The sequence below is a fragment of the Chroicocephalus ridibundus genome, chromosome 7 (genome assembly GCF_963924245.1).
Source record: "Chroicocephalus ridibundus chromosome 7, bChrRid1.1, whole genome shotgun sequence".
Taxonomy (NCBI): Eukaryota; Metazoa; Chordata; class Aves; order Charadriiformes; family Laridae; genus Chroicocephalus; species Chroicocephalus ridibundus.
The window spans coordinates 22,387,734-22,414,788 of record NC_086290.1 but is presented as its reverse complement, the minus strand read 5'-3'; the positions used below and the strand labels follow the sequence as shown (position 1 = coordinate 22,414,788).

The following is a 27,055-nucleotide window of genomic DNA, read 5'->3' as shown; positions in this document are numbered from 1 at the left end:
ACTGCAGACCCCAGAGCTCAGCCGGCTCCCTGAGCCTTGGAGGGAGGGGATGTGTTACAACTGCTCCATCACTAAAAAAAGATTATCTCATGCCCTCACCACCACCCCCCACCTCCCGGCTGATGCTGTCCTCCATTGCCCGCCCAGCTAATGCACAGTGGTTGCACAAACCAACTGCTCCAAGAGACAAAAAGTCTCCTGCTTTGGAGACCGAGGGTCAGCTTTCTTGGAAGAAAGACCAAGTGCAGTGGAGGGAGCATGGCTCCAGGTGGGCATTGCCTGCTCCCACCACTGCATGGCCACACCAGGCTCAAAGGGCATTTCAAAGTGCCCCCCCCAAGACATTCGCCAAACCTAAAATGCAGCACAATTCTGGGGATGTTCTATTCCATAAGGGTCCTTGAGGCCCTGTGGAGCAAGGCAAGACAAGCCACAGCTCCCAGCATCTGACTGATGCTGGGGGTCCCTCCTTGCCCCAGCTCTGTATTTCCTAGGGGACAGCAGCTCTGAGCCACCACATCCCAGGCAGCCGTGGTCCACAGGCCAAGCAGCTCCTGGCCTTCCCTCAGTAACCGCAGTACCTAGCCCACCAGTGTCAGGACACTCAGCCTGGGGAATGGAAAAGGAGGTTTTGGAGCCAAAGACATCCTTTTGTTTTTCCCATCAAAGCCCATAGGTCATGCCAGTCAGAAGCCGCGTTCTTCTGGCAACCTGAATCTCCACTTGGCAAATCCCTCAGCTGTCCCATCTTGTCATGCCAGCGATATGCCTGTCCGTCACCCTTGCCAATGGAAAGCGCCAGGTGAATCTACATCTATCTGCCCTTGAATTTCAGTGATGTTACTTCTGCAGAGCAGCTGTCCCCAGCCATCCTATCATCAAAGGGCTTGAGCCATTCTTCTCTAAGGGTAACACCCAAGGCTCCTCAAAGACCCAGCTGAGCTTGCGCTTTGTTGAGAAAGCACAGCTCTGGCCACCTCCATGCCTCCTTGGCATCACCACCACATCCCGACCTGGCACTCACCCTGGCTGGTGGTTCTCCATCACGGCTGTTCTCCAGCACAAAACTCTGCACGGGGACAGGAGGCATCAGGAGCACGGTCCCTATTTCCAGCTCCTTACTGAGGCCAGACTGCCTCACCATGCTGTTATCAAAGACAGAAGTACAGCCATAAATTGCCCGAAACCATGTAGAAAAGTGCAGGGTTTCACCTGAAATCCTCTCTGGCTCGGAGGGTCACAGTTCTCCAGCCACCAGCCAGACGATGGGGCATTTTATTCCAACAAATACAAGGTGAGGGAGAAACTTGCCATCCTCAAATACATATACATACATACGGCTACAGCCAAATGTGTTCAAGTCGCTGCCTTCCCCTCCCACATTTTGCAATGGCCAACGTGCAAAGGAAGAGAAGAAAGCCCCCCACCTTCCAGCCCCACAGCTCCCCATTCAGAGCCCCCTCGTCCTTCCCCAGCGACACCCAGCTAAATCTGGCCCCCAAGTAATCTTCTGAATAATTATATAATAGAGAGGGAGGCAGAGAAATAATTTTAGGCTGCTGTCGATAGAAAGCAAGCTGGATTAAAAGATCAGAACAAGCAATACTTAGATTAAAATGGTTTGTTATTTTCAGCTGCAGAAAGTCAGTGGCTAAAGCATGGAAGATGTCGAGGAAAGGTGTGTCATCTTTCTTTCCCCCAAAAAGAGCTTTCTACGTATTAGCCAAGGCAAGTTCTCAGTTTCCAACCTATTCTCAGGTTTTGTTTCCCAGCGGGTCAAAGAAATACAATTTGCCAGTTTGTATGGCATTTTATCTGAAGACTTACGAGCAGCGCAGAGATGCTTCAAGTTACATTTTGCTCTGCAAGTCGAGTCCAAATTAAACACCACCAACACACTGCTGCTTGTTAAGACATCAGTCCCTTTGAGCCAGGGGAATTGGCATGTGGCTCAGCAGACAACTTCATCACCTACGAGAAACGGGCCTCCTGGCACACAGCATGGGTTTTATCAGTGCCAATGCCACGCTGACGGCAGGCAGATGCCAGGCCTACTGGAGGCGGAGAGGCAGCCGTGCCCGGGAGAAGCCCATCAGACAGCAGGGCAGCTCTCTGCAGGCGCCTCCAGTGTCCCCCTGGCCCCCAGCAAGGTCGGCAGCACAGGGTGCCATGCCAGGCCCCACTCTGACTGATCGCTTTGGAAAGGCGTGAAGGGGAGGGAGGAAAAAAATGGTGAGAAAGGGACCCAACGCTGAGGGCCAAGCTCTCCGCAGGGCACAGCGCTCATCAGCCGCATACCGGATCGATGCCACTAGCTTTGCTCGTTCACCTTCAAGTTCAGATTAAGCAGAAGGGTCAAACTGTGAAATCATTTGCCACTGGCAGACACCCCCCCCTCACCACCCTGCAGCCTCGTGTCGCACTGTGGCCAGCTTTTCCCCTTGCCGGCATGGACACTTCCCACCCCAGCACCTTGCTTGCCCCACAGCATCTCCAGGCTCCAGCATCAGCAGTGACCATTTGTCACATCGCCTAGATGCGAGATGGAGCAGCAGCAGTTTTCCAGTGCCAAGTGGTCTCCAAAACCAGAGTCCTCTTCCAGATGTCACTTTCACCTGTAGTTTTTCTATAAAATAGTCATGGTACTACGCACACAGGATCAGCTCTGAGTTCAAAGGATGAAATCCCCTCTTGCCTGAAGTCCAGGACACAGCCTTGAAGGGGATTTAGCATTTAAAAAGAAAACCACACCTTGCTTTGCATTTTGAGCCAGAAGCTGCCAGCTTGCACAGAGCTGGGCACCAGGGTCCTCTCCTGCCTGCAGATGTGGGAGGGGGGCCAGGGCACAGGCCTGGGAAAAGGGATGGGATGTTGGACATGGAGCATGGGAAGGCAGAAAAGATGAGGTCAGAGACCTTCCTGGAGGGAGGTGGGAGCTGTGGGATGTTGTGATGTTCATCCAAATGGTGCTTTAATAACCACTTATTGCAGAAAACTGTCTTCACTAATGCCAGAGAATGAAATGCATTTGCTGGACAGACTGGGGTTACGAGCGCTTGTGGGAAGACAGTTTGGGGACTTAGTCCCAGGCTAGATGCTCAGTCCCCCCAGCAAGGTCATGGCCCGGTTTTCCTGGAGTTGGCTATGGGGAGCTCTTCCCCAAGACCTGCCATGCTCAGGGGAATGCCAGCAAGCTGGGAAGAAGCAGAGCTCTCCCAGGATGATCTCTCAACTGCATTCTTCCTTCAGCTTGTGGCCTCCAAGCTACGAGCAGGAAAGCCAAAGCCGCCGTCCACCTCCCCAAAAACCCCTCTATAGATGGATGTGTTTGTAAGAGGCTGCCCGTAGCACACAGGAGCTGCAGATGGTGACAGCAGAGACCTCAGATGATGCATACTCAAAACAAGGCACGACCAGTACCCACCGCATCACCAGTGACCTTGGACAAGCCTCCTCGCAGGTCTTTGAGCGAGTTCTATCCTTTGTGCTCTTTACTGGGTCATCTGCAGCTCCTCAGAGAAACCCTCCACCCCCTTATCCAAAATACACCATCTTGCAGGTATAGGACATTGCTCTGGCTGGTCTCTCCCAGGGCTTTAGGTGCAGAAAACAAGGATTAGTGACACTTTATAAAGGAACGGGGGAGAAGAGAGGTGGGTTTGTCTGTTGCTACAACATTTCTGCTTTATGGAGCTATCTTCTCACTCAGAGACGCGTGTCCTCTTTGCTAATGGAAAATGTTGCCCCGCCATCCATTTGCGATAGTCAATGCCTGGGACAACACGATGGCCCCGGGCCAAAGCAGATCTATTTTAGTAACAAAAGCAGAGTGGCTGATGAAAATGACCCCGTCTATGCACTTCCCAGCTTAGCTCTTTAGCTGGTTTTAATGGACCCATGTGACCAATGTGGCAGAAAGCAGGTGGCCAAGTGCAAGGAGAGCAGATGTGGCAGGACAGGAGACCTGCACGGATGCAGGACCGCACCAGCCCCTTTGCAGAAAGAGGCCCCAGCAGCAAAACACGCGTTTCATAGAAGCCCTGTTAGCAGGATTGCACTGTGCAGGGAGCAAAACGTTCTTCCCTTTTTTTGCCCCCACCGCAGCATTGCCCCTCACGCGGAGTCGGGTCCCCGCAGTGCAGAGCCCAACCACGTCCTCCCTGCAGGTGTTTTATAGCCTAAGGGAGATGCCGGTGCAGCTGCAAAGACCCCTCAGGATCTGGAAAGTGACTGAGCTCGCCTTACCTTACCGTGCAGGCTGGCCTTGAGCTCCAGAGTGATTCCTCGGAGGGTCCAGTCGCACCAGAAAAGGGCATGCTGAGCACGGGACGGAAACCGTGTCCGCGGCACGAGCCTGCAGACCAGGACATGACAGAGGTTAGGCACAGATGCTTGCCGGCTGCTTACCATCCAGGAAAAGTGAATTTCAGAGAGAAATAAAACATGGTTTGGGTTGGGAGGAACAAAACAATCAGGAGCATCACCTCCAGGTTGTTCATGAGGTAAACAGCAAAGCCCTACCTATACATTCAGAGCAAGTTTGGGCAGGTCCTGCCCCAGTATCTACTGACCAAGGAAAGTCATCTGAAGAGCCGGGCTGTGGAGGAGGGGGTCCCCGGGACACGACCACAACAAGACCCCCCAGGTGACCACAGCTCAGCAGTCCGGCTGCAGGAACTGCCCCCACAGGGGGAGCGCGAACCAGGGGTCTCCTTCATCCAGAATCATACCACCACAGCAGTGGAAATAATCCAGCACGTTTCCGTGACATGGGTACAGGGTTATTTTTATTGCTTTATTTTTGCTGCTGCTCCCAATAAGTTAACTGGGGCATGCACTACCCGTCAATAAAATCAATCGAGCAGCCTGAGCAGTTAATAAGCTGAGTGCCAGAGGGCAGAAAAACCTCTCCATCACCCAAAATATTCTTTGGGCAGTGGGATGGGTGAGCTGAAGGCCCCACCCATCGCTTGGACTTGGTGCTGCTCTTGACACGCCAGGGCAGCTTGTGTGTTATAAGGGGAAACCTTCCTCTTCCCAGTGACCCAGCAGCCACCGTGCCCGTCCCCAGTGACCTGGGCAAAAGGGGCTCATGCTGCTGTGATGGGAAGGAGCCTGTTGGTGGGAGGGGAGCCCATGGGACCCCCGAGGTCAGGCTTCAGTTCTGACTGCTGCTCACAGCAGCATCAGCGCTAAGATCACACCAGGTTGCCCAGGGCTTTATCCCTTTAAGGCTTGAAAACCTTCCAGGATGGAAACTGCACAGCTTCTCTCAGCGACCAACTGTCCTCAGAATTAATATTTTTTTCCTCACAATATCTTGTATGTCTCTCTGAACAGCAGCCATGTCTTCCAAGGTAGCAACTGCATCCCTAGCTGGTGTCACCAGCAAGCTAGACAGGTCCCAGATTGCCAAAAAACATTGGAAAGGATGGAAAACCCAAACTGCAACTCACGGCTGGAGGAGCAGTAGGGGCAGGTTGGGGAGGCCGTGGGGCAGAGGGCTGGGTCTCAGTAGTGGAGGCAGCAGGGGAGGACCTGAAAGGCAGTACAACATCTCAACATCATGGGGTGCCCGACCAGCCCCCCGACAGGAGAACCCGCAAGAGCATCCTTCTGGCATCACCACCAAGGCTGAGGGCAACCCAGGGGATGGGGAAACGCATGGGTAAAACAGCCCTGAGCAGAGGAATCCTTGCTAAATTTTTTATGTTGATTAGCACAAACTTCTGGTCACTGATTCCGGTATTGAGAACAAGAAGGAAAACCCCTGACCACAGCACAAGTTTCATCAAAATATGTGTGAAAGAAGGGGCTCAGACAAGGATTCAGGATGCTGGAAGGACAAGGCGTTGCAAGGAAACTCCTGCTCCCCAGGGCTGGCACAAGCCCCTCCGTCCCAGCCTCATGGGCTCCTGACCTCCCCGCTGCCCTCGCAAGTGCAGAACAGTGACCCACAGCAACGCAGCCCGTCAATTCACAAGGAAATAACTTCTATTTGTCTTTGAGGTCATAGGTTTGAGTTTATCCCAAGACAAGGCTTAGCATTCAGGAAATGCGTCATTAAAGAATTTTTCAGCAATTTTCTTAATCAAATATTGGTCCATCTCCCAGCAGCTCTGCTTCTTGTTATGTTACAACCCTTCTGCCCTTACACTAACATGCTGCACAGTAAGATCCCAACCACGACCCCGTAGCCTTGCACTGTGCACCGTGTGCATATCCATGCACAGAAACTCCTGCTTCCAGCACAGCTTTTCCCTTTTCAGCCCCCTGAGATGCGCAGAGCAGGTCAGTGAAATCATACGCTTGTTGAGCCACCTAACTTGTGTTTTCTGCAATTAAGGTATATGTCACCTCCAGGTACGGACATGCCTGCATTTCCCAGAGGACGGGTGCCGTGCTGGGGACAAACCCCAGTTCCAGCATGGGTACAAGTGCACCTCAAGTAATCCAAAAGCTGCCTCCAAGCAGAAACCTCATCACTGCAAATCACATCTTGAACACGGCTGCTTGAAGCATATCCCAGCACCTCCTGTGGGGCTGCTTCCAGAAGACCTCTGCCAGGCATAGCTACCCAGCAGCACCACCTTGGCCAAAGAGGCACTGGCTGTGGCAGCTGCCTGTGTCCCCACATTACACAACAGTGGGGTCTTGCTCATCAGTGACCAATGTAAGGCAGTCAGGAGTTCTCTTAAAAGGGAGCATCACGATCTTATGGACAAGCAACTTTTTGGTCTGCTGGTAGGCTATCATGCTCACCATCATCTCCCAAATCCTCTCGCCAGCACAGCACTTTGTGTCTGCTCTGCCAAGCAGACGAGCCAATTTTTATTTTTCCTGGTTGTTTCTCGCCAGTGAAACATGCACTGGTGTCATGAGAAAGACACCAGCAAGTTTATCACGCCAAAAGCTTTCTATCTTCTGATCCATGGCAGTGGAAAGCATGGCCAGCTTGCCGCTAGCCATTAGCAAATTTCATCAGCAATGTTCATGAGGGGTTACCCAGGATGCTGAAGGAGTCATCTGTGAAGAGCAGAGCCAGCAGAGGTGTCCAGATCCCAGCAAAATCACACCTATTAATGCCAGACAAAAGCACCTGAGGATGCAATGAATTCCAACACACTGATGTGGCCAGTCCCCCACAAAACCAGCCTTTGTAGACTATGACATTTCAACATCCTTAACTCATCCCAGAGAGGTACCAAGCACCCTGAGCAGTATGGACCCCAAGCAGGACAGCAACCCCCAGGGGCTCAGCAGCACCCTCAGCTTGATGCCGTCTGCGCACACTGGAAGACTCAGCTACCTAGTTCCAAAGGGCTCAAAATTTCACGATATTTGGTCTTGAGTGGGTAAGGAGGAATCACGGAGATGTGGCCAAATATTGTCTGAAGAGGGCATCAATAGGATACAAAGATGAACGAACTGTGTGTGGCTCCTCACTCTTGCCCAGCCTCAGAGGTGAGCTGCTAGGTACTTCCACATGTGAGCAGGTCCTGTGACTGGTCCCATGGGCCTGTGACAACTCCCCCACTGTTGCTCAGGCTGAGCAAGCTGGTAAGCACTGCTCTTGAGGACATCTGTGGGCATTCAAAGCAGCACCTAGGCATGGGGGCCGTCCCTGGCACTGCCTCGGTGGGTATCCAGAACACCCCAGCTCACATGCTGCCCTGCTGCCCAGCCCAACCCAGCAGATCATGCTGGGAATCATTTTTAAGGGTCCCACACAGCAAAGCTTGCTCAGGCAAAACCAGATTTCCAGCAGCCCTGCACAGTCTCCCCATCTCTGCACCTACTGTGGGCTGGTAATGCAGAAGTAGCCCCCGCAGGACCCTGGCATGCTGCCCTATCCCACCGTCTCAAACACCAGCGGGTCTTCCCATATCCTATACAATATACGACCACCACCCCAAAAAAAAAAAAAAAATTACAACACCCAGCCTGCCTCTCCTGTAAACTCAGCGAGCCAAGCTGGACTTCAGCTTCCCCTCACCTGCAAGTATTTGGCTCTTTGTGCCCAGAGGGCATCTTGCTCGGCCCTGTGTTTGGGATTGTGGGGCACCCGTATGAGGTCCAAGGTCTGCAGAGGGCATGGAGAGCTTGCAGACATCCTCTTGCTTTGCTGCAACCTCCCAGGGAAAGCTCAAGCTCTTTGGGAAAATGGGCTGTGTGGCCGGTGAGGGATGCACCACATGGGATGGGATGGGGTGGGGATGGAGATGGAGATGAGGATGGGGATGTTCTCCCACTGTATCACCAAATCCCTGAGCTATAATACACCTTATAGTTGGGAACCTTAGCAAGATGGCTCTGTCTGCGTTGCCCCTCCAGGCTGCTGGCTCCCTTCATGTCAGAGGGGACCCCGCTTACATCCAGTCAGGGTGCAGCAGCCCCTGCACTTCTGGAATCCACTTTGTTCTGCTGCTTGGGGTTTTCAGTGCTGCCGCTCATCACGCTGGGGAGCGAACAATCCTCCCCTGACCTGCGTTCCCATCATCCGCCTTACTGTGTGTTTTACGCAGACAGAGGCAATGATTTTAATGTCCCAGTGAACAAGCTGTCGGGACGCATCAGCCTCAAAGGGCAGGCTTCAGCGATGGCTTCTCCTCCCAGGCGCTGCCCAGGCAAGGAAAACCAATTCCAGCTCTACACACACACATACACACACACATGCCATGCATATACCACCAGGGCCCATTATTTTCCAGCCTTTTAACAAAACATCCTTCAAAACCACACTCCTCAAGAGGGGGAAGTGATGAACCCAAGGTGGGGGGCCACAGGTGAGCTGCCACTGGGATGGCACGGCCGCTGGGCTTGCAGAGCGGGCAGCCCCACAGGCAGGAGCCGGTGTGACGTGATGGGACCTGAGCGCTCTGAAGCCGTCAAGAGTCTCGGCAGAGATGAGCCGAGAAAAGCCATGAGCAGAGCTGACATCTGCCCCCTGGGCGGGTACCTAATGAGCGGAGACATTGTCCATTTGGGGAGATGAGGTAAAGTTAAAAGATTTCCGAGCTGACACCTGGCAGCCTCCATTGGTATTCCTGGCGAAACAGCAAGGGAAGGAGAATGGAGACAGGGGGCCAAAACCACCCCCCCCGCAGGCCCTGTAGCTGTGGGTGAGCAGGATGGGGATGGTGCTGGCATCTCATCTCTGCTGCCTGGAGCTCCCCTCTATGTGATTTTCTGCCACATTAGAAGAGAAGCCGGTGCTTTCTGAGAGCTGCCCTACCGGCAGCATCCCCAGGGGGGGTCCGTTGTGGTCCCACGCAGCCCCACACCTGCCAAAAAGGCAGTAGCATAGGGAGAGCACATTCATGGGTCCAGCAGCATGCCAGACCTGTTCTTGCCTGAGGTCTGGGCATAGGCAAAGGCTCCCCTGTCCCACGGTCTGCACAGCCTGGGAGCAGGATGGCACTTGGCAAAGTTCCGGCCCCCAGCATCACCCAGCAGCACCACCCCCCATGCCGCTTCCACAAACCTAGTTCAGTCAGTCCCTATAAACCCAGTGTCTGTAAGCCCACTTGTCATCAGCTTTTCCCTGACTTACCTCAAGCCTCTTTCTTACCCACCACCTTTAAACAGCGCCTGGTGATGAGACGGGAGCGACGGAGCGGGAGACGGGAGAGCTCTGTATCACCCCTATCGCCTCCTGGATTTCCCCTCCAGAAAACCTGGCTCTAAAAGTGCTTGTGAGCTGGCAAACCTCCTCCCACTTACCCCCAAAGCACTGGCAGGCACATTGTGGGTTCACCTGGGAAAGCCCGCACCAAGATTCTTTCCTCTCCACCTGCCCACCTGCTTTCCCAAAGGCCAAGGGGGTTTTACAGGGCAATCATCTTCCTGGGATCATCCTGGGGATAGTGGAAGTGGAGGTCCTCGAGCATCCTCAAGGCTTTCTACCAGCCAAAAACAGCTTTAAAAACTTGCCATTGCTCCACATAATTTTCATCAGCTCCATTGACAAACACCCTCAGGTCTAAACCACATCGCAAGTGGGATTTTCACCCATGTAGCTCCAGGGGGTTTTACTCCTTTCCGACAGATATAGCCAGAAATGCCCAATCCAGGGTGCAAACTCAAGGGTGGCTTTACCTGGGATGCCCGGGAGCAGGGACAGCAGCTGGGCTCTGGCCGCTCCTCCCCAGCACCCACTGACCTGCTGGGCTCGAGCAGATGGAGAGGCTGCAAATCCCCCCATAAGCCAGGGAATAGGACTAATCTCCTAGAGGACAAATCGGTTGGCGAGGAGGGTAAACTCAGCGTTTTGCCTTTTCCTCCCTCTTGTGGCAAACGCCAGCAGCATCCAGCATGCCCAGAGGGACCCCAGCATTCCCTAGGGCAGAGGAGAGAGAGTCAGAGGGTTGGGTACCTGGTGGAGACCTGGTTTGGGGACAAGCAGACATTCCATTTAGGTCACGGCAAGCTAAGTCATAAGTACCCTACCCAGGGAGACATAGCGGCTGGTGTCTCCTTGGGAAAAAAAACACATCTGGTGCACTTCTAAAACTTTCAGAGTGCTCCCCAACCATGAAGGGCTGAGGCTTCACTGCACATGAGAAGTCCTTGGTGGTCTTAGGACGCCCTAGGAACAGCCACTGGGATGAAACACACCATCCACAGTGGAATCCCTGGTCCTTCCTCGCCTCTGAGAAGGACGGGGATTAGTCAATTGGAGTGGGCTAGTTTAGGTCCTCAGGATGGGAGGTGGAGAGCCAAACAAGTTCAGGTCCTCAGGATGGGATCTGGAGAGCCAAACTTGCTCTCTCCAAAACCTAGACATCACTAAAAGGATTAGAAATGATGTAATGTGCCGATGTCAAAGCACTTAAGCCAGAGCCAAGCCCCAGCAGCAGATGCCACCAGCAGCTCCCCAGGACATCGCCCATTGCTAAGTTCACCCAATGCCTTTCAGAAGCATCTTTCCACCCAGAAGACCTCAGAGCAGAAGTCAGCACAAGGAGACCCTGGGGTCTGCACAGCCCGGTCCTGCTCCTGGGGCTGTTTGCAAAGAGCCGACACCTCCTCTCCACCCCCCCCCAGTTCATTTTCCTTCTGCTCCAGAAGCACCGAAAAGCAAGGAGGTCAGTAAATTTGGTGCCATCCTCTGTTCTCATGGGTTGGTTTTTTCCTTCCATCCTTTCTTTATCGTATCCCCTCTCCCCTTGTTTAAGGGCTGGCAAAACTACTCCTGCGTGCTTGCAAGGGAGAAATGTCTCACCAGATATTGTCAGCTCTACTCACAAAACTCTGGGGTATTTTCTAGCCATGGCAGGGAGAGCCGTCGATGACAGGCATGTTAGCTCTCATAAACACTTGAAATGAAGAACCTGCAACCTAGAGCAAGGACAGAGACTATACAGGCTGGGATGCGTGGCATCTGGGCATGGTTTGCACCCTGGTCCCCTGATGGAGGAGCATGGACGGCTGGCAGAGCCCGGTGAAGCCCCAGCCAAGGTGCAACACACATCATCACAGCACAGCATCATTTCTGTCACTTGCATGGGGAGCCAGACCCCCGGCACAGAGCCCATGTACAACGAAATGTCCCAGGAGAGAGAGGGTGAGCTATCTCCACCTGTCCCAGGACCACGGTCACCCAAGCTGTGCAGTAAAACAGGCAACTTCAGGTCCCTCATTCGTCCATCCCCTGCCATGCGCTGGTGTCCAAAATCCCCCAGAGGGGTAACACGTTTTTCAGGTGGAGAAACTGAGGCACAGACCAGTGAGGTGTCTGAAGAGGTCTCCCCAGGTGGACTTTTCAGCAGACATCGAAACCCCAACAGCGTTATGCAAGCCTCCCAGAAAAAAACCTCAAACCAGCCCTAAGGAGAGGTGAGGGTCTTGCCAGGCCCATCTGGTCAGCTGTCTGGTCGCTGAACAGCAGAACATCCCGACCACATCCTCAGCAGTGGGGTCCCCTTGCCCAAGCACAGCAGTCACCGACCCTGGGCGTTCCCAAGGCGTCCTCCTTCCCTGACACAAAGCATCCAACATAGCCAGATCGGGAGAATCTCCATCAAAGCTATGAGATGTGAGAAACATATGGATTTTGCCCATTGGCTTTGGGCTTTGCAGCTTCCCAAGATTCCCGAGGTGTGTTTCATGGAGTGGCTGTGGGCAACCACAGCACAATGGAGAGGCTCGCCTGCCCTGCGGAGCTGCCTCCTCACAGGGAAGGGCTTCGTTTCAGACACCCTGGGGTCTCCTCTCTACAGCTCCCCAAAACATTGCCTTCATGTTATCAGTCAAATAAAAGCCTTTAAATAGGGAATTATTTCCATATTTGAAGGAAGGCCAGAGACACAGAGCAAATCAGGCTGTGAGCATCTCTGGAGGTCTTTGGTCCAGCTCCTGTCCCAAGCAGGGTAACTCCAGAGCCAGATTAGGCTGCCTGGCACGAAATAACTTCACGCTGAAACCTCAAAACTTCTTCCGTGCCCTCTGTTTTCCGTCTGCACACCAGGAGGGGCTCTCCTGCGGGCTTTCCCGAAACATACAAAAGGGAGGAGAGGTTCACTTCAGGCACTGGAAACCTGGTGCCCTCATCCACTGCCATTGCCAAAGGTCCTCATTTTTATAATTTCAGCAGCAAAACGAGCAGTGGGGACCTCACCATAGATCATCCAGCTTCCTAACAACACCTGGGTAAGAGGGGATGGAGCAGCCACACACCACCCCTTGGCAGCACAGAGCTGGTCTGGCCTGGCCTTGCAACCAGCAGGCGTGACCTGTGCCAGGGAGGGACAAAATAGCGTCATGCCTGGAGTCCCCTTGGCAGCTCTGGACCTATAGAGGGGCCGTTTCTGCCTCCTTACCCCTGGGGCCGATCCCCCGTGCAGCGCGACTCGGAGACACATCTGGCAGCACACTGGGCGTCTCTCGCCCTGCGGACAAAAGGGACAAGAGTCAGGCTGTGCCGGGGCGAAAGCATCCTCCAAACAACATGCCCTGAGGCAATGCAGGGCACGTGGGTGCCCAGCAGCAACCCCCCCCCCGCAAATCCTCACAAGGGTGATGGAGCAAAGATGTCGTAAAAGGAAGCGTGCAACCCAACCGTGATGTGAGGGGACCTGGGGGGCAGAGTCCACATCGTGGTGTGTTTGTACAGGGGAAAAGGTTTCAGGGTTTCAAGGCAGAGATCCCCAGAAGCACCCCCAGCCCCACACCAGCTGTGGGTCAGTGTGCCCATGTGTCCTGTGTCCATGCAATGTTCACTACAAACACTTCGGGGGGACCTCCAAACCACACACAGAGCAAAGCTGCACCTCGTGGATGAAAAACCCCTCCATGAGCAGCAACTCAGACGCTAACATCGGGAATAAGCAGAGCATTTGCTACCTCCACTTGCAGCAGCACATCGCTTATGTTTCCAAATGCATTGCTTAAGTTGTTATCGTTTAGTGGCTTTTAAGAAAAGACCCTACTCCCCTCCCACCTCGAGCTGAGTGCCGGCAGGCTGTGCTGCTGCTGGTCACTCATCCTGCGCCCGCCACAACAGGTCCCCATCCCGGGGACACCCGCACAGGCGCTTCAGCATCACGCAGCACCCATGCCAGAGATACCATTGCCCCAATTCCCTAAGGACAAGATGACCCTAGCAGTGCTGGGAAGCAGCTAAACCTGGAGCCAGCAGACCGGGGCTCTCCAGGGCACTTGAATTTTCAGGAAACCATCACCCTGGGCTGTGAAAGTTTTCACAAGAAGGTTTACTCCTTGGTGGCAGGGATGCATGAGTCATCCTCCAGCCAATTCCCCTGAAACCAGCCAAAAAAGCTTTTACTCAAAGCAGCCAGCAATAGGATACTAGATCTGGAGCTCCAGAATTAACCCCTTCCTGGGACAGTTCAGCTGGTTGCCCTTGCATATGGACCCTCTTTCTCCTCCTCCAGTTGATGGCTGGATTTCCCCACCATGTGCACGCACCAAACTTTGCAGGCATTGCAACAATGCTCCCCTGACAAGGCCAGGGGGAGGACACGCCGCGAGACCCTGATGATGGGCTGCTGCTGGACCAACGGGGAGGCTGGAAACACATCCTCCCCAGCTGGGCAATGGCATTTTGCTTCTTTGGATCCCATCGCAAAGCCTGCCCAGCAAACAGGCCAGAATTTGGGGTTCAACAAAGGGAAGAAGCAACCAAAGGCGGAAAATTTGAAGTGCTTTGTTTCACAATTTCAGAGGAAAGCTTTTTGATTTTTGCACTCCTGAGTGCTAGCCTCATTTAGGAAATCACCGACTATCCCTCGTTCCTGTAAAGGGCTCCCCATCAATCGGGTGTGCTGAGTCTCGATGGACTTTCTGGGAACCTGCCTGCTGGAAAATCCCATATTCCCTCCTCAACAGAAAACAGCCCCTTGGGGACTCTCAAAGGAGGGACTTACTGTGTTAGAAAGAGCTTTTCTTCTTTCTGGTTTCCCCACAGGCAGCCAGAGAGGTGCTAGCACCCAGCTTGCCTGCCATCCTGATGAAAAGTGGACCTATTTCCACATCACTGGATGGGGGAAGATGAATATGCCCCCATCCCTGCCCCAGGTGTCACTGCCCCAGGACTGGGAGCAAAGGGTCCACCATGGGGACACGAACACTGTCCCCAGCCTGGCATTCATCTCTGGCATGTCCGCAGCCTCCGTGCAGGGAAGGACAGCTGGGGAGTGCTGCATGGGATGCCAGCCACATCTTAACGCCATTAATTCACCTCCCCAGTGAGCAGGGCGAAGAAGCAGAGATTCCAGCAGAGTGCCGAGGCCCGGGGGAAGTGCTGCCGGCAGCTGCCTGAACCGTGCTCCCTTCCCACAGGGACAGAGCAGGGCACTGTTGTCAGCCCTGCGGCAGCCAGGGACGGTGGTCTTGGGACATTTGTTCCCCCGCTCCAGACTCTGCCCTGTGGGAGGGACACCACATATGGTGGAGTGGCTGCAGCACCCCAGCCTCACCATGCAGCCATGCCAACCAGCTGGGTGGGGACCCTGCTCCAGCCCCAAAACAACCCCACACTCTCCTGGGGCCACTGCAAAGAGAAGGGAGAGAAGCCAAGGGTTATACGAGGGCTCTCCCTCAGCCAAGGAGAGCCAGGCTCCTGAACTGGAGCTTCCCACCACAGCCCCATGGACCTGGGGCTCAGGCAGCACAGTAATGGGCGATGCTCAGCCCACCCCAGCAGTGTCTGGCAGCAGTTTTGGCACCTGCATGGGCCTGCCCTGAATTTCATGGCAGAGCTGCACCTCCTTGGCCATCACTTAAAACAAGCTCAGACAGGGGTTTCCCTCTCACATCCTCCCAGATGTGTGGAAATGCTCTTAGAAAGCATGGAATAAGTCACGGAGATTTTGGGTGCCACCTTCACCTTCCATGGGGCTCTGCATCCCCAGGCTCCTTGCTTACAGCCGGAGCTGGTCTGCTCTAAGTGCAATTATCCAAACCCTCCATCCTCGGAGACCATCTCCCAGCCCCACCAAGACCCTGGCACACAGCAGCGTCCAGTGCACCTCCCACCAGGACCACCCGCTCCCTTGCTACCGCATCCCTTCATGTGTGCAGGCGCTGTCTCCGCTTGCAAGGATGCAAGCATGCACGTTCTGCGGCTGCAGGCCAGGAAAGCCTGGGACACCTGCACCGCCCCCCATGGCCACAGCACCCGACTTCGCCCCACACCCTCAGGACCATGGGAGCCCCTGGGGCATCATGGCCCCGAGCTGCCCCACCTGCCCTGGGCTTGCCGTGCTGCATGAAGGGGCAGGACAGCCTGCGGCACGGGGCTCTGCGCCATTCCCGGGCGGCCATGCAGCATCCACACAGGGGTGGGGATGCTCTGCAGCTCAGCGGCCGCCAGAGGATGCTGCACAGGGCTGGGCTGCTGCGAGGAGGGTGGCATGGGCCTCCCTCTCCCCAGAACAGGTCAGCAACACCTCCCCCAGACCCTGGGGAACTTGCTGGGAGGAGCTGGGCAATAAATGCTTCCTGCTGCCCTGGAGTCGATACCCAAATAAATCTAGCCCTCTTGACCCAGCTCCGTGTGATGGAGGCTAATGGCTCCAGTGGGGAAAGAGGAGCAACTCCAGGGCACAGCACCCTGTGCTCCCTCGGGGGCATGTGCTGATGAACCAGCCCAATTTTGGAGGAAGGACTGAAAGGGCCGGGCTGGGGAAACGGGCTCCCAGGAGATGATTTGCCCAACTGCAGTGGAAGCTTAAAGACGTGTGCTCGAGAAACAAGGCCTGGGGCCCCTTCATCCCCCTGGCACTGATGCTGGGGCTGCACCGGCCCCGGCTGGGTGCATTGATCCGCTGTTTGGTGGGTGCTTAGAGACCAGCACGTCTGGAGCTAGGGCTCAGAAACAACCACTAGACTGACAGCAGCAGGACCCCACAGGATGCTCGAACCCGAAAGCCACCACCTGAAAGCCAGCAGCTAGGACTCACCCGCACAGGATCCCTGCCATGACCCATCCCCACATATGCTTCTCCTTGCAGCAGCTGACGGGGGGCTTGGCAAGCCACCTCCCTTGGGGACCCCCATTTGTGGTCCAGGGTCACAGGGACAGCACTTTGGGACTTGTTTCAGCAGAGGCTGGCCCTTGTCGAGCCAAGCGGCATAACGGGCTGAGAGTCAGGGACGGAAAAGTCCCAGCAGCCTTGCAGAGATGCACACCTCGGGAGGTGGAAACGCATGGGGGGAGCCCCTCGGAGCGGGGTCAGGGGGAACCCGCTGCTCTGCAGAGCCACCCCGGGTTTGGAGGGTGCTCGCCTCCCGCTCCCGCGCTGGTTCCCGGAGTGATGCCACACCGGGAGCCGCCTCCTCGTCGCAGGGGCTGCGTCCTCCTGCCCGCCACCATTCCCCCCGCACCCCGCCCGAGTCCCCGCGCGGGCGACTCGCCTCCCTCCGCCCCAAGGGTGGACCCGGCCGGAGCAGGGCGAGCGCAGCGCGCGGCCGTCCGGTGCGGGGCAGTCCCTCCGGCACCGGCAACCGGCACCACCGGCTCCGTCCCGGGTCTCCCCCCCGAGCCCGCCCCCGCCCACAAAACAACGCCCGAGGGAAGGCAAACCCCTACCTGCCCCCGGACGGACGGACGGACGGACGGAGAGACGGAGGGAGGGACGGGCGGTGCAGAGCGGGGAGGGGTCGGGCAGGGGCTGGGCAGGAGGAGAGGAGCGGCGGGGCTGGGGGCCGGGAGGGGCGGTGGGGCTCGCTCCGGGGGAGGCGCAGCCGGAGCCGAGCGGGTGCGCCCTGCCCGGCCCCCCGGCTCTGCCCGCCCCCTGCCTGCCCCACCCGCGCCCTGCCCCTGCCCCGGTTTGTGCCCCAGCCCCTCCCGCCCCTGCCCAAGCCCCAGTTCTCGCCTCTACCCCTAAGCCTACCCCAGCCGCTCTCCTACCCCGGCCATTGCCCCTGCCAGGTCCCAGTTACTGCCCCAGCTCCTGCTCCTGCCCCAGCCCATACCCCTGCCCCAGCCCAGCCCCTACCCCTACCCCTGCCCCTGCCCCTTTCCCAGCCCCAGACCTTCCCCTGTCCCTGCCCTTCTCTGCCCCAGCCACTGCCCGCTTCCCAGCCCGGGTCCCTGCCCTGCCCAGCTCCTGCCCCACCCAACCCTAGCTCCTGCCCTGGCCCCTTCCCTGCTCCAGCCTCAGCCCCTGCCCCTGCTCAAGACCATGCCCGTGTCCCAGACCCTGCTCCTGTTCCTGCCGCTTCTCCAGCGCCAGACCTTATCACTGGCCCTGCCTCAGATCCTGCCCCTAAACCTTCTCTGCCCTTGCCCCATCCTCTGCCTCAGCTCCTGCCCTTGCCTCTACCCAGCCCCTGCCCTGCCCCTGCTACAACCCCTGTTCCTGTTCTTGCCCCTGCCCCTACAGCTGTTCTGCTGCTACCCAGCCCCTGCCCCTGCCCCAACCTTTCTGCTGAAGCCAAGTCCCAGCCTCAAGCCCCAGCAGCTGAGCACCAGGGGATGCCTGCCCTCAGGCCTGGGGGGGTTCCCCTTCCTCGTGAGCCATCAGACAGGAGGCTGCGGTGCCCTTTGCACAAATGCATCTGCCAGCCCAGCCCTTGCACCCCTGGGTACTATCCCAGGCTGGGGGGAATCCAGCCAATCACTGGGGCTGGATAGCAGAGGTGTGACTTTGCCAAGGGATGCACGCTGGCTGGCTCGGGGCCGCAAGTGGCGCTGCTCATGGTGACACTGCTCAGGGTCATTAAGGCACACCAGTGCCCCCAGGGTGTTGGCATTGCCTCAGAGCACAGCATCACACCAGACCCATACCCTCGGGTGCTCCTGTACCCAGGTCCTGCTGCACACAAGGAAGAGACCCAGCCCTGCCATCGTCCTGGCAATCAGGATGGAGAGACAGGTCCTACCAAGGGCTGTGCCCCTGCCCGGGGGAGGCACATGGTGGGCACAGGGAGCCTGTGGACATGTCTGCTGTGGTCTTACAGCCCTCCTCAGGACCAACGCCTGCCTGGAAGGGGACAGGAGCCAGCTCCTTCTGCAGCACCAAAGCTGTCCTGGTGTCCTCGTTTCCTCCCCAGGGAGGAAACTGCTTCAGGGAGTAAACGTGCCATCATTAAAGTAAGGACCTGGGATATCCCTCGCCTAAATAACACACCCTGGCTCTATCTGTTTGGCTGAGAAAAGGAGAAGAAAACCCCAAGTGAAATAAATGCTGGTCCAGCCCCCCACCGTGGTGATTTGGCAGTGAGCATCTTCACGTGGGTGTTGGGAGGCTCAACGGGATAGGAGGCCTCTGGGTAGGAAGACCCCAGGCTGGGGTGCAGCTGCCTGGACCCCTCACAGCCCTGCGTGGGGGGGCGTGACAATCCCCGGGCATCTGGAATCCCACTGCCGCACTTTCAGGCAGGAACATATAAATATTTCAGCGGATTAGCTGAGCACTGTCAGGTTGCATTTGCTTCTGGCAGGGTAAGTGCCAGGAGAGGCGGAGAAAAGGGGGAAGATGCTCTCAGAAGATGCGTCATCTCCCAGGAGATGGGGACAGAAGCTGCAGGGCCCGATCCTCGAGGGTCTCCACTTCCATTTAGTTTCCCTCTATGGATGCTCTTGCCTCTGGGACCAGTGCAGGGCTGTGATTCAGCCCCTGTGGTTTCACCCCATAAGCATGTATCAGGGGGCTACTGCCAGGCTGTGCTGGGGGGAAGAAGGGCTTCAGCAAATTTGTTGAGCCCAGCGGGCAGCTGCACATCCAGAACCCTCTGGGTTGCAGCACAGCCCGGGCTGTAATAAATTCCACCCCACGCTTGCAAAAAACGGGGGCTAGACATAAATCCAAGCAGCTCCGGGCAGCGGGTAGGGGAGGCGTTAAATCACTGGGAGGGGAGCGAAGGTGGTGGGCAGCGTCTCCTCGGGGGTGCTGCCGAGGCAGCCTGGCGGGACGCGGGACCCCGCAGCCCAGAGGCCACGGCAGACTGACGGGGCGCTGAGCCCGGCGGGGAGGAGCCGAAGGGTGCCGTGTCGGGACGGGAGCTGGGCGGGCAGGATGCGGAGGCGGTGTTTTCGGCGGGACTTTCCCCCCGCCTCGGACACAGTCACGGGGTGCCGCCAGCGCTCTGCCCCCGCGGCAGCCAAACTGCTGCTGCTGCTGCTGCTGCTGCTGCTGCTGCTGCTGCTGCTGCTGCTGCTGCTGCTGCTGCTGCTGCTCCTCCTGCTGCTGCTCCTCCTCTTCCTCCCGCCTGCTGCACTATGGGACTTGTAGTGCCCCCGCCGCCCCGCACACGGGGCACGACTACATTTCCCGAGGGCCCCTCCTCCTTCCCCGCCTCCTTCTCCTGGCCTTGCTCCGGCTCCGGCGCCGGCGGCGCCGCGGTAGCCCCGGGACCTCCACACTGCGCTCGGGCTGGTGCGGCCCTTCGCCCCCATGCCCGCGGCCCCCCAGGTAAGGCCCGGACTGCGGGGGCAGGGGCTGCTGGGGTTTCTGGGGTGCTGGGGGTCGCAGGGTGCCGGCGTGCCGGGGGCACCTGAGGTACCGGGGATGTGGGGTGTCCCCGGGGTGCTGAGTCGCCCGGGCTACCTGGGGTGCCGGGGGTGTGGGTGTCCCCAGGGTAACGCAGGGTGCCCTGTCTCAGGGTGAGCTGGTGCCGCGCAACTCCGCTCCCCCCAACACCCTCCTCTACCACGTGCACCCCAAACCACCCCGCGGCACCCGAAGAAGCCACCCATCCCTTGGGTGCTGGCGGGGGGGATGCGGAGAGGTGCCGGCACAGTGGGCAAGGGTGTGTTTTGAGGAGCTTCCCCTGCCTTGTTTTGGGAAGGTGCCTCAGGGACTCGCGCACCCTCATCCCTTGCCCGCTGGGCAGCTCCCCACAGAACGCATCCTGCTTCAGCGGCGTCGCTTCTGTGCCACCAACATGCGGCTGCGGGGGGAGCATCCCCACTGAGGCTGTCCCCCCTGGACTGTGGTGGCTGTGGCTCCACTGGTAGCTGTGCCTGAGCTCGGCTTCCTGCATTGCCCATGGCCCTGGGTTGACAACCACATAGCTTCACAGCAGTCCGTTGTCAAAGTCACGCCGCAATAACCTGGCAATAAACAGGTTCATATGGTGATAACCACCCACACTCTGCTCCCTCTCCTCTGCTTGGCTTGCCCCAGGGCAGAGGGATGACAGCACCGTGCTGGGAGCTTCCCTTGGGACTTGTGCCCGCTCACCTCACGCGGCAGCAGCTCAGTGGATGGTCTGGAGAGGTGGAGCTGGGTCCAGCCAGATAGGCTCAGAGTTGGGGCCCTGAATATGTGGGGATGCATATGCTGGCAGTTAGGAGCTGCTGCGCCTGGAGGCAGTGGCATCGAGGCGGCGGCACGGGGCTGCATCCTGGGTTTAATGCAGGTGGCTTCCTTTGGGCCAGCGACGAGCACACATATCCATCCTGGATGGACGGGAAAGGAAATGGGGAGCATCTGCTTCCAAAAGAGGTTGGAAAACAGCCCATCGGGGTCCCAGAGCATGCGTCAGGGGGCTGCCCCGCAGAGAGCAGCTGCTGGAGGTGACGATTGCTCACATCTTCAGCCCAGCTCAGGGACGAGCAGGCAATGGGGCATAGTCCAGGCAGTCACGCTGGCAGGGGCCCCAGGTGGGCATGGCACAGCATGGGGCTGGGGAGGTGTTTTGTGGGGGTTTAGCCCCTGCTCCTTCCCACTTGCCCTTCCTGGCACTGCGGGGGGACTGCAGTGCTCCATCCGCTCCATCCGGTGCCCAAGCTGGTGCTGGCTCTGGGCAATAGTTGGCTGGCAGTAAGTGAGCACCAAATCCCTGCCCTGCTCCCCAGGGACCTATTTAAGCGGTAGGGACTGTTTGTCCAGATGTGAGCTCCAGGACATGCATGTTTTGGTGTTGCTTAAGCACCAGTGCTGAAATTCCATGGGAGTGTCACTGGACCGGTGAGTCATCACTCGGGCAAATAGGCACCCCACTTCTTGCTGCAACTTCTGGTTTTGATCACCATCTGCTTTCCCATGCCATCCCCAGTGCCGGCACCAGCTCATTTCCCTGTTAGCCATGTCTATGATCCAGTGGGGTTCTTGCAAGGTGAGCCCCCCAGTCTCGCCATGCAGGGTGGCAGTGGAGGGCATGGAGTGGGACTATGGACTTAGTTTTTAATGACTGTGATTAGTTGTTCTGCAATTAGCAGGGTAATTGGGTTTCTAGACCGTGCTCCTGCGGCGTGGATTGGCACATGTGGATTTTTATGGCTCAGAAAGCGCTGTTGGTGACCTGTCATGGGAGTGGGGAGTGCTGGGAGCATGCCCAGGACAGGCCTTTTCCCTTCCCTGCCTTCATCCCGTGACTGCTAATTGGGCTTCCCCAGCACTGCCAGCTTTCCTGTGGCCAAACCTCAGGATTTGAGCGTTTAATCCCCCTCTGGGCTGTGAACCTCGTGGCATTTTGCATTCTCCCCAGGCAGAGCAATGCCGCCCTGTGGGATTGTGTCCCGTTGGGGCGGAGGAGAGCCGAGGGGCAGTCGCTTGCCTGCAGGAGCTGAAGTCCCACTGACTGCCCAGCTAATGTGTAACACGGGCAGCCCTGTGCCCGGTGTGCACATTAACTCGCTTTCACAACCGGTGCAGTCCCCATGGCCGCTGCCGTCTCTCTCCCGAGCATCCACAGCGCAGGGTGCCTGCATCCCCCTGCCTCCAGGTCTGCAGTGGAGCAAGCTGGCTCAGAGAAAACCTTCATTTCAGGAAGGGAGTAAAACCCCACTGACTCTTAATAGGGAGAAAAACAAGTTGATGGGAGCCAAGGACACCCCACTGCAGAGCCAGGCGCTTCATGCATCCAGGTTCTTTTATACAAGATTTACAAATGCTGCCCGAAATAGCCCTCCCCCACTTTTTTCACAGCGAGACGTGCAGCTGCTTTTCTTCTTGCAAGAACATCTCCTGTGGAGAAGGTAGCGGTATTTATTTGCCTTGCGATTATGGAGGAATTTGAACCCATGCCAAACGTTGCTTTCTCCCCAGACACTGCAGCGACGTGGCTTTCGATGCGTTGGAGAGTGCCTGTGGCCAGAGACGCGCTGCCTGGCCCGGCAAAGCCTGTCTAGCTCACGGTCTCCGGGACAACACTGCTGTCCCGCTGCAGAGCCAGTGGAGCCATGCCCAAGAAGGATGATGATGCCAAAAAGCCGGCATCGGAGGCAGCACTGGACCAGCGCTGGAAACTACAAGTCTTCTACCTCTGCTTCTACGGCTTCATGACACAGATCCGACCCGGGGAGAGCTTCATCACCCCGTATCTCCTGGGGGCCGACAAGAACTTCACACGGACAGAGGTGAGCCACGGGCAGCCTGTCCTCCACTGGTTGTCCCCCTTCCAGCCACAATCACCACCCTGGGGCTGGCCGGAGCATCCTCTCGCTGCCCTGGGCCATGGAGGTGTTGCTTGGTGGGTGGTACGTGGTGGTGCTTTCTGGGTGGGGGGAGAAGGCAGAGGGCGAAGGCAGCCTGTGTCCATCTGGCAGCATGTCCCTGACCCACTGGGATACAAGGTCACCCTGTACCCTCAGTCCCAGGCTCCTTGTGCTCAGGCTGGAAACCACTTTTGGGGGGTGATGCTTGATCCCGGCCTGCCTGGGCAGCCGGTGGGATGGCAGGGGGGTGCTGGGCTGGGAGAAGCCCCATCCCATTTCACTGGGGAGACCCTCCCATGCTGGCATGGTGCACAGTGGGGGGCACAGGGCTGGGCACCACTGGGCTGCTGGCAACGAGGGGGTTAGATGAGGAGGGGCAACATGTTGTTGTCCCCAAACCAAGGGACGCTGGCCCCAGTCCCAGCAGGCTGTGTTCGTGGGAATGCTGCATTCCCGGCACGGGAGGGAGCTGGGGCTCAGCCAGGCCTCCAGCAGTGCACGCCATGGGCCACATTCCTCCCCCAGGAGGTGCTGCCATGGGGGTCAGCAGCTGGTGCCCACCCAAACTGCACTCCTCTGGGCCAGGGCCATCTCCCAGGGATGTGTCCAGTGCTCAGTCCCTCCTTGCACACACGGCAGGTGACCAATGTGATCACACCGGTGCTGACCTACTCCTACATGGCCGTGCTGGTGCCCATCTTCCTGCTGACGGACTACCTGCGCTACAAGCCAGTGCTGGTGCTGCAGAGCCTGAGCCACATCTCCATCTGGCTGCTGCTGGTGTTGGGCACCTCTGTCCTGGCCATGCAGCTGATGGAGTTCTTCTACAGCATCACCATGGCTGCCCGCATTGCCTACTCCTCCTACATCTTCTCCCTCGTTGCCCCGTCTCGCTACCAGCGTATGGCCAGCTACTCCCGCTCTGCTGTCCTCCTGGGTGTGTTCACCAGCTCAGTGCTAGGCCAGCTCTGTGTCACCTTGGGTGGCGTCTCCTTCCTCACCCTCAACTACATCTCGTTGGGCTTCGTCAGCTTCGGCCTCATCCTCACCCTCTTTCTCAAGTGGCCGCGGCGCAGCCTCTTCTTCAACCGTCCTAAGGGGGCTGGTGATGAGGCTGCGGCTGCTGAGCTGGACAAGATGGCTGGGGGAGACAGCGGTGGGGGCACAGGGGGCTGGCGGGAGGCAGTGCTGTGCCGTATGCTGCGGGAGTTGGGAGCATTGGCCAGGCAACCCCAGCTCCGGCTATGGTCCTTGTGGTGGGTCTTCAACTCAGCCGGTTACTACCTGATGCTGTACTATGTGCATATCCTCTGGAGTGAGATCTACCCCACCACAGACAACAGCCGGGTGTACAACGGAGGAGTGGACGCCGCCTCCACACTGCTAGGTACGCTGCCCCGGGCTGGGGACACGGGTGATGCAGGAGGACAACCCCATCCCACTGCGTCCCCAGGATTGGCAGTCCTTCTGGCGTTTTGGGGGATGCAGGGGGTGGTATGGCAGTGCTGATGAGATGAGCATGACAAGGCTGGGGGACGCGAGGTGGTCCCATGCTGGTGAGGTGTTCACAGTATCCTTCATCCACTCCCCAGGGGCTGGTGCCTCTTTCATCGCTGGCTACGTGAAGATCCGGTGGACACTGTGGTCGGAGCTGGTGATTGGGGTGGTGACAGCTTTCCAGGCAGGGCTGCTCTTGCTCATGAACACCACCAGGAACATCTGGCTGTGCTATGCCGCCTATGTCTTCTTCCGCGGCTCCTACCAGTTCCTGGTGCCCATTGCCACGTGCGTGGTACCCTTGAGGACCCTCTCCTATCTCAGCAGCTGGGCTGGCACCAGGGGCTCACTAGTTCCCCCATTTTCCCCAGTTTCCAGATTGCTACCTCCCTCTCCAAAGAACTCTGTGCACTGGTCTTCGGGGTCAATACCTTCTTCGCCACTGTGCTGAAGACCATCATCACGATCATCGTGGCTGACAAGAGGGTCTTGGGCTTGTCTGTGCATCCCCAGGTAGGGATGAGTGGCACCTAGGATGGTGATCCCCTAATGGTGTGGGATGAAGTGGGGTGGGGCTGCAAGCATTGCTCTCTCCCCCTCTCTTTTTCAGTTTTATGTGTATTTCGGCTACTTCACACTGCTGGCAGTGGTCTACCTGCTGGCAGCTGTCAGCGTGGGCATCAAGCATAGCTGCAGAAAGCAGCCAGCGGAGCTGGCTCTTGCCAAGGAGCCATGCCAGCTCGCTGCCGAGGTGCTGGTACAGGACAAGAGCCTGGAGACAGGTGTCGTGCAAGCCTAAGCACCCGCACCGTGACCACCGTGGACAGACCTCTGCTCCATAAACAAGCATCACCTTCACTGTGTGCTTTGTCTCCTGTCCTGCTAGCAGTCCTTGGCGCCAGCCCGTTGAGGACATACCCCTTGGGACCCTTTTTCTGCTCCGTGGGGGCAGGGGCTGTGCTCCCGCCCCCCAGACACAAACACAACCAGAGCAGGTGAAGGATGCCCACGACTGCCACCACCACCAGGTACCATGCAGGGATATGGATGGAGTCCAGGTGGTCTCCTAGCCACCAGCTCCCCATCATCGTGCGGAGCCAGGCTACAAGAGGGTAACCTTTTTTTATTCAGTGCCTTTAGAAAATGGTTTATAAGACACAACCGACAAAAAAAAATATAAAGATCCACAGGCTTGAAATTGCATTAATTACACAAAATACAGTAGACTGTAAGAAATAGACTGTGTGACTCGCACAGCTTTTATGGTAATAATTTCCATACAATAAAAATAGCTAGTTACAGATTTGTCTTTTTTTCTTTCTTTTTTTTTTTTTTAGCACCTTGGATTTGTCCACACCAATTCAACCCAGCTTTGCTGTGCCTTGGCCCTTAGAGCGCAGCAAAGGGGCGGGGGGGTGAAGGCGGTGTGTGCCCTCGGTACCACATGTGCTCAACACACACACAACACACGTAAACACAGGCCAAGGGCATGCCTGTCCCCATGTTGGGGCCACCCCATCACATCAGTCCCCATGCTGGCCTGGCTGTGGCTGTGCCCAGAGGGATGGAGGTGAGGATGATGATGGGGGGGGCTGGGTGCAATGGTCCTTACCTTGGGAGGACGGAGACCATCTAGGGAGAGCCCTGGCACCGCCATGGGACGGTCCCTTGCTTGGGTGGGATGGTGGACTTTCGGCTGAAGAGCCCATGGCCCCAGCAGCGTGGATTTGGGTTTGGCCCCAAGCTCCTGGCAAGGACAGCGCGGGGCTGGGAGGTGGGGGTCAGAGAAACCCCTGCAGGCTTTCCAGGAGGGCAAACCACATGGCAGTGCTGAAATCTCCCTGCTGAGCATCCTCCTGCCCAGCCACCCTGAAAAGAGCATCTGAGCGGGTGGTGGACACAAGATGAAGTGGTTAGATATTAGGGGTTAGAAGAGAAGTGGAGCAAAAGGAGGAGGAGGAAGGCAGCCAGCCCACGGCTGCCCTGCCCCGGGTGGGACGTGAGCCCCTGCCAACCCAAGGCAGGGGCAATAGCGATACTCTTTGGCTTCAGGTCTGCGGGAAGAGAAAATCCTGTGGGGCGAGGGCAGGAGATGGAGGGGCTGAGGACCATGGGGGTGCTGGGGTGCAGGCTGGCCCGACCCTCCCCAGGGAGGCGTGGGGTACCCAGGGGATGAGGGGGAGGTGTCACTTTTTGGCAGCGGTCATGAAGCTGTTCTCAATGCAGAGGACAATGAAGGCATGCTGGCAGCTGCTGGCCACCTGCTCCAGCAGCTTGCCGGAGGCCAGCGAGGAAGCTTGGCCGGTGGCAGAACGCTCCTCTGTCCGCCACGTCTCACAGTAGCTCTCGGGCAAGCGCCGGCCCTTGGCATCTGAGCCATGCCAAATGCTCTTCTGCGGCCTGGAAAGGAGAAAGGTGGGGGGCTGCTGCTGCCCCCACCACAGTCCAGACCCCCCCCATCTCCCCTCCTTCCCCATCACATAATCCCACACTCACCATCCTGCATCCTGCAGGATATCCCGGCCGTCAAAGGAGAGGATGCGAGTGCCGGCTTGCAGTGGGGCCCCGCTGCCCGTGAAAAGGGCTTCCCAGTTACTGAAGAGCACTTCGTCCTGGTGTGGGGGTGGAAAAAGAGCGGGGAGGGGGTTAGCCCTGCCTGCACCTCAAGAGTATCACAGGAGCTCCAAGCCCTGGCAGCCCCCAGGGAGG

The 27,055-nt window shown here is 57.4% G+C and overlaps 3 protein-coding genes across 17 annotated transcripts in view; 1 reads left to right on the top strand and 2 right to left on the bottom strand.

Annotated features, from left to right (window-relative positions):
* PCBP3 (poly(rC) binding protein 3) overlaps positions 1-12,840 on the bottom strand; it is a 58,832-nt gene extending 45,992 nt beyond the window's left edge. For 13 of the 14 annotated variants that reach the window (XM_063341211.1, XM_063341216.1, XM_063341213.1 and 10 more), the window contains exons 1-2: positions 12,822-12,840; positions 4,246-4,354 (exon numbers count right to left, since the gene is read on the bottom strand). The gene's annotated coding sequence lies outside the window, so the exon portion shown is untranslated. Of the gene's footprint in view, positions 1-4,245; positions 4,355-12,821 lie in introns of those variants that run through there. The other variant, XM_063341212.1, reaches the window with a different exon arrangement.
* Positions 12,841-19,755: 6,915 nt separating this feature from the next.
* SLC19A1 (solute carrier family 19 member 1) lies at positions 19,756-25,647 on the top strand. The gene is made up of 6 exons (XM_063341159.1): positions 19,756-19,880; positions 22,461-22,771; positions 23,489-24,236; positions 24,442-24,634; positions 24,718-24,859; positions 24,957-25,647. The coding sequence occupies exons 2-6, from the start codon at positions 22,595-22,597 to the stop codon at positions 25,143-25,145; spliced, it is 1,449 nt and encodes a 482-aa protein (XP_063197229.1). The 5' UTR covers positions 19,756-19,880; positions 22,461-22,594; the 3' UTR covers positions 25,146-25,647.
* Positions 25,648-25,791: 144 nt separating this feature from the next.
* COL18A1 (collagen type XVIII alpha 1 chain) overlaps positions 25,792-27,055 on the bottom strand; it is a 41,366-nt gene continuing 40,102 nt past the window's right edge. For both annotated transcript variants that reach the window (XM_063341158.1, XM_063341157.1), the window contains exons 42-43: positions 26,843-26,958; positions 25,792-26,746 (exon numbers count right to left, since the gene is read on the bottom strand). In XM_063341158.1, the coding sequence (XP_063197228.1) occupies positions 26,533-26,746; positions 26,843-26,958 (330 nt within the window). In that variant the 3' untranslated portion in view covers positions 25,792-26,532. The remainder of the gene's footprint in view (positions 26,747-26,842; positions 26,959-27,055) is intronic.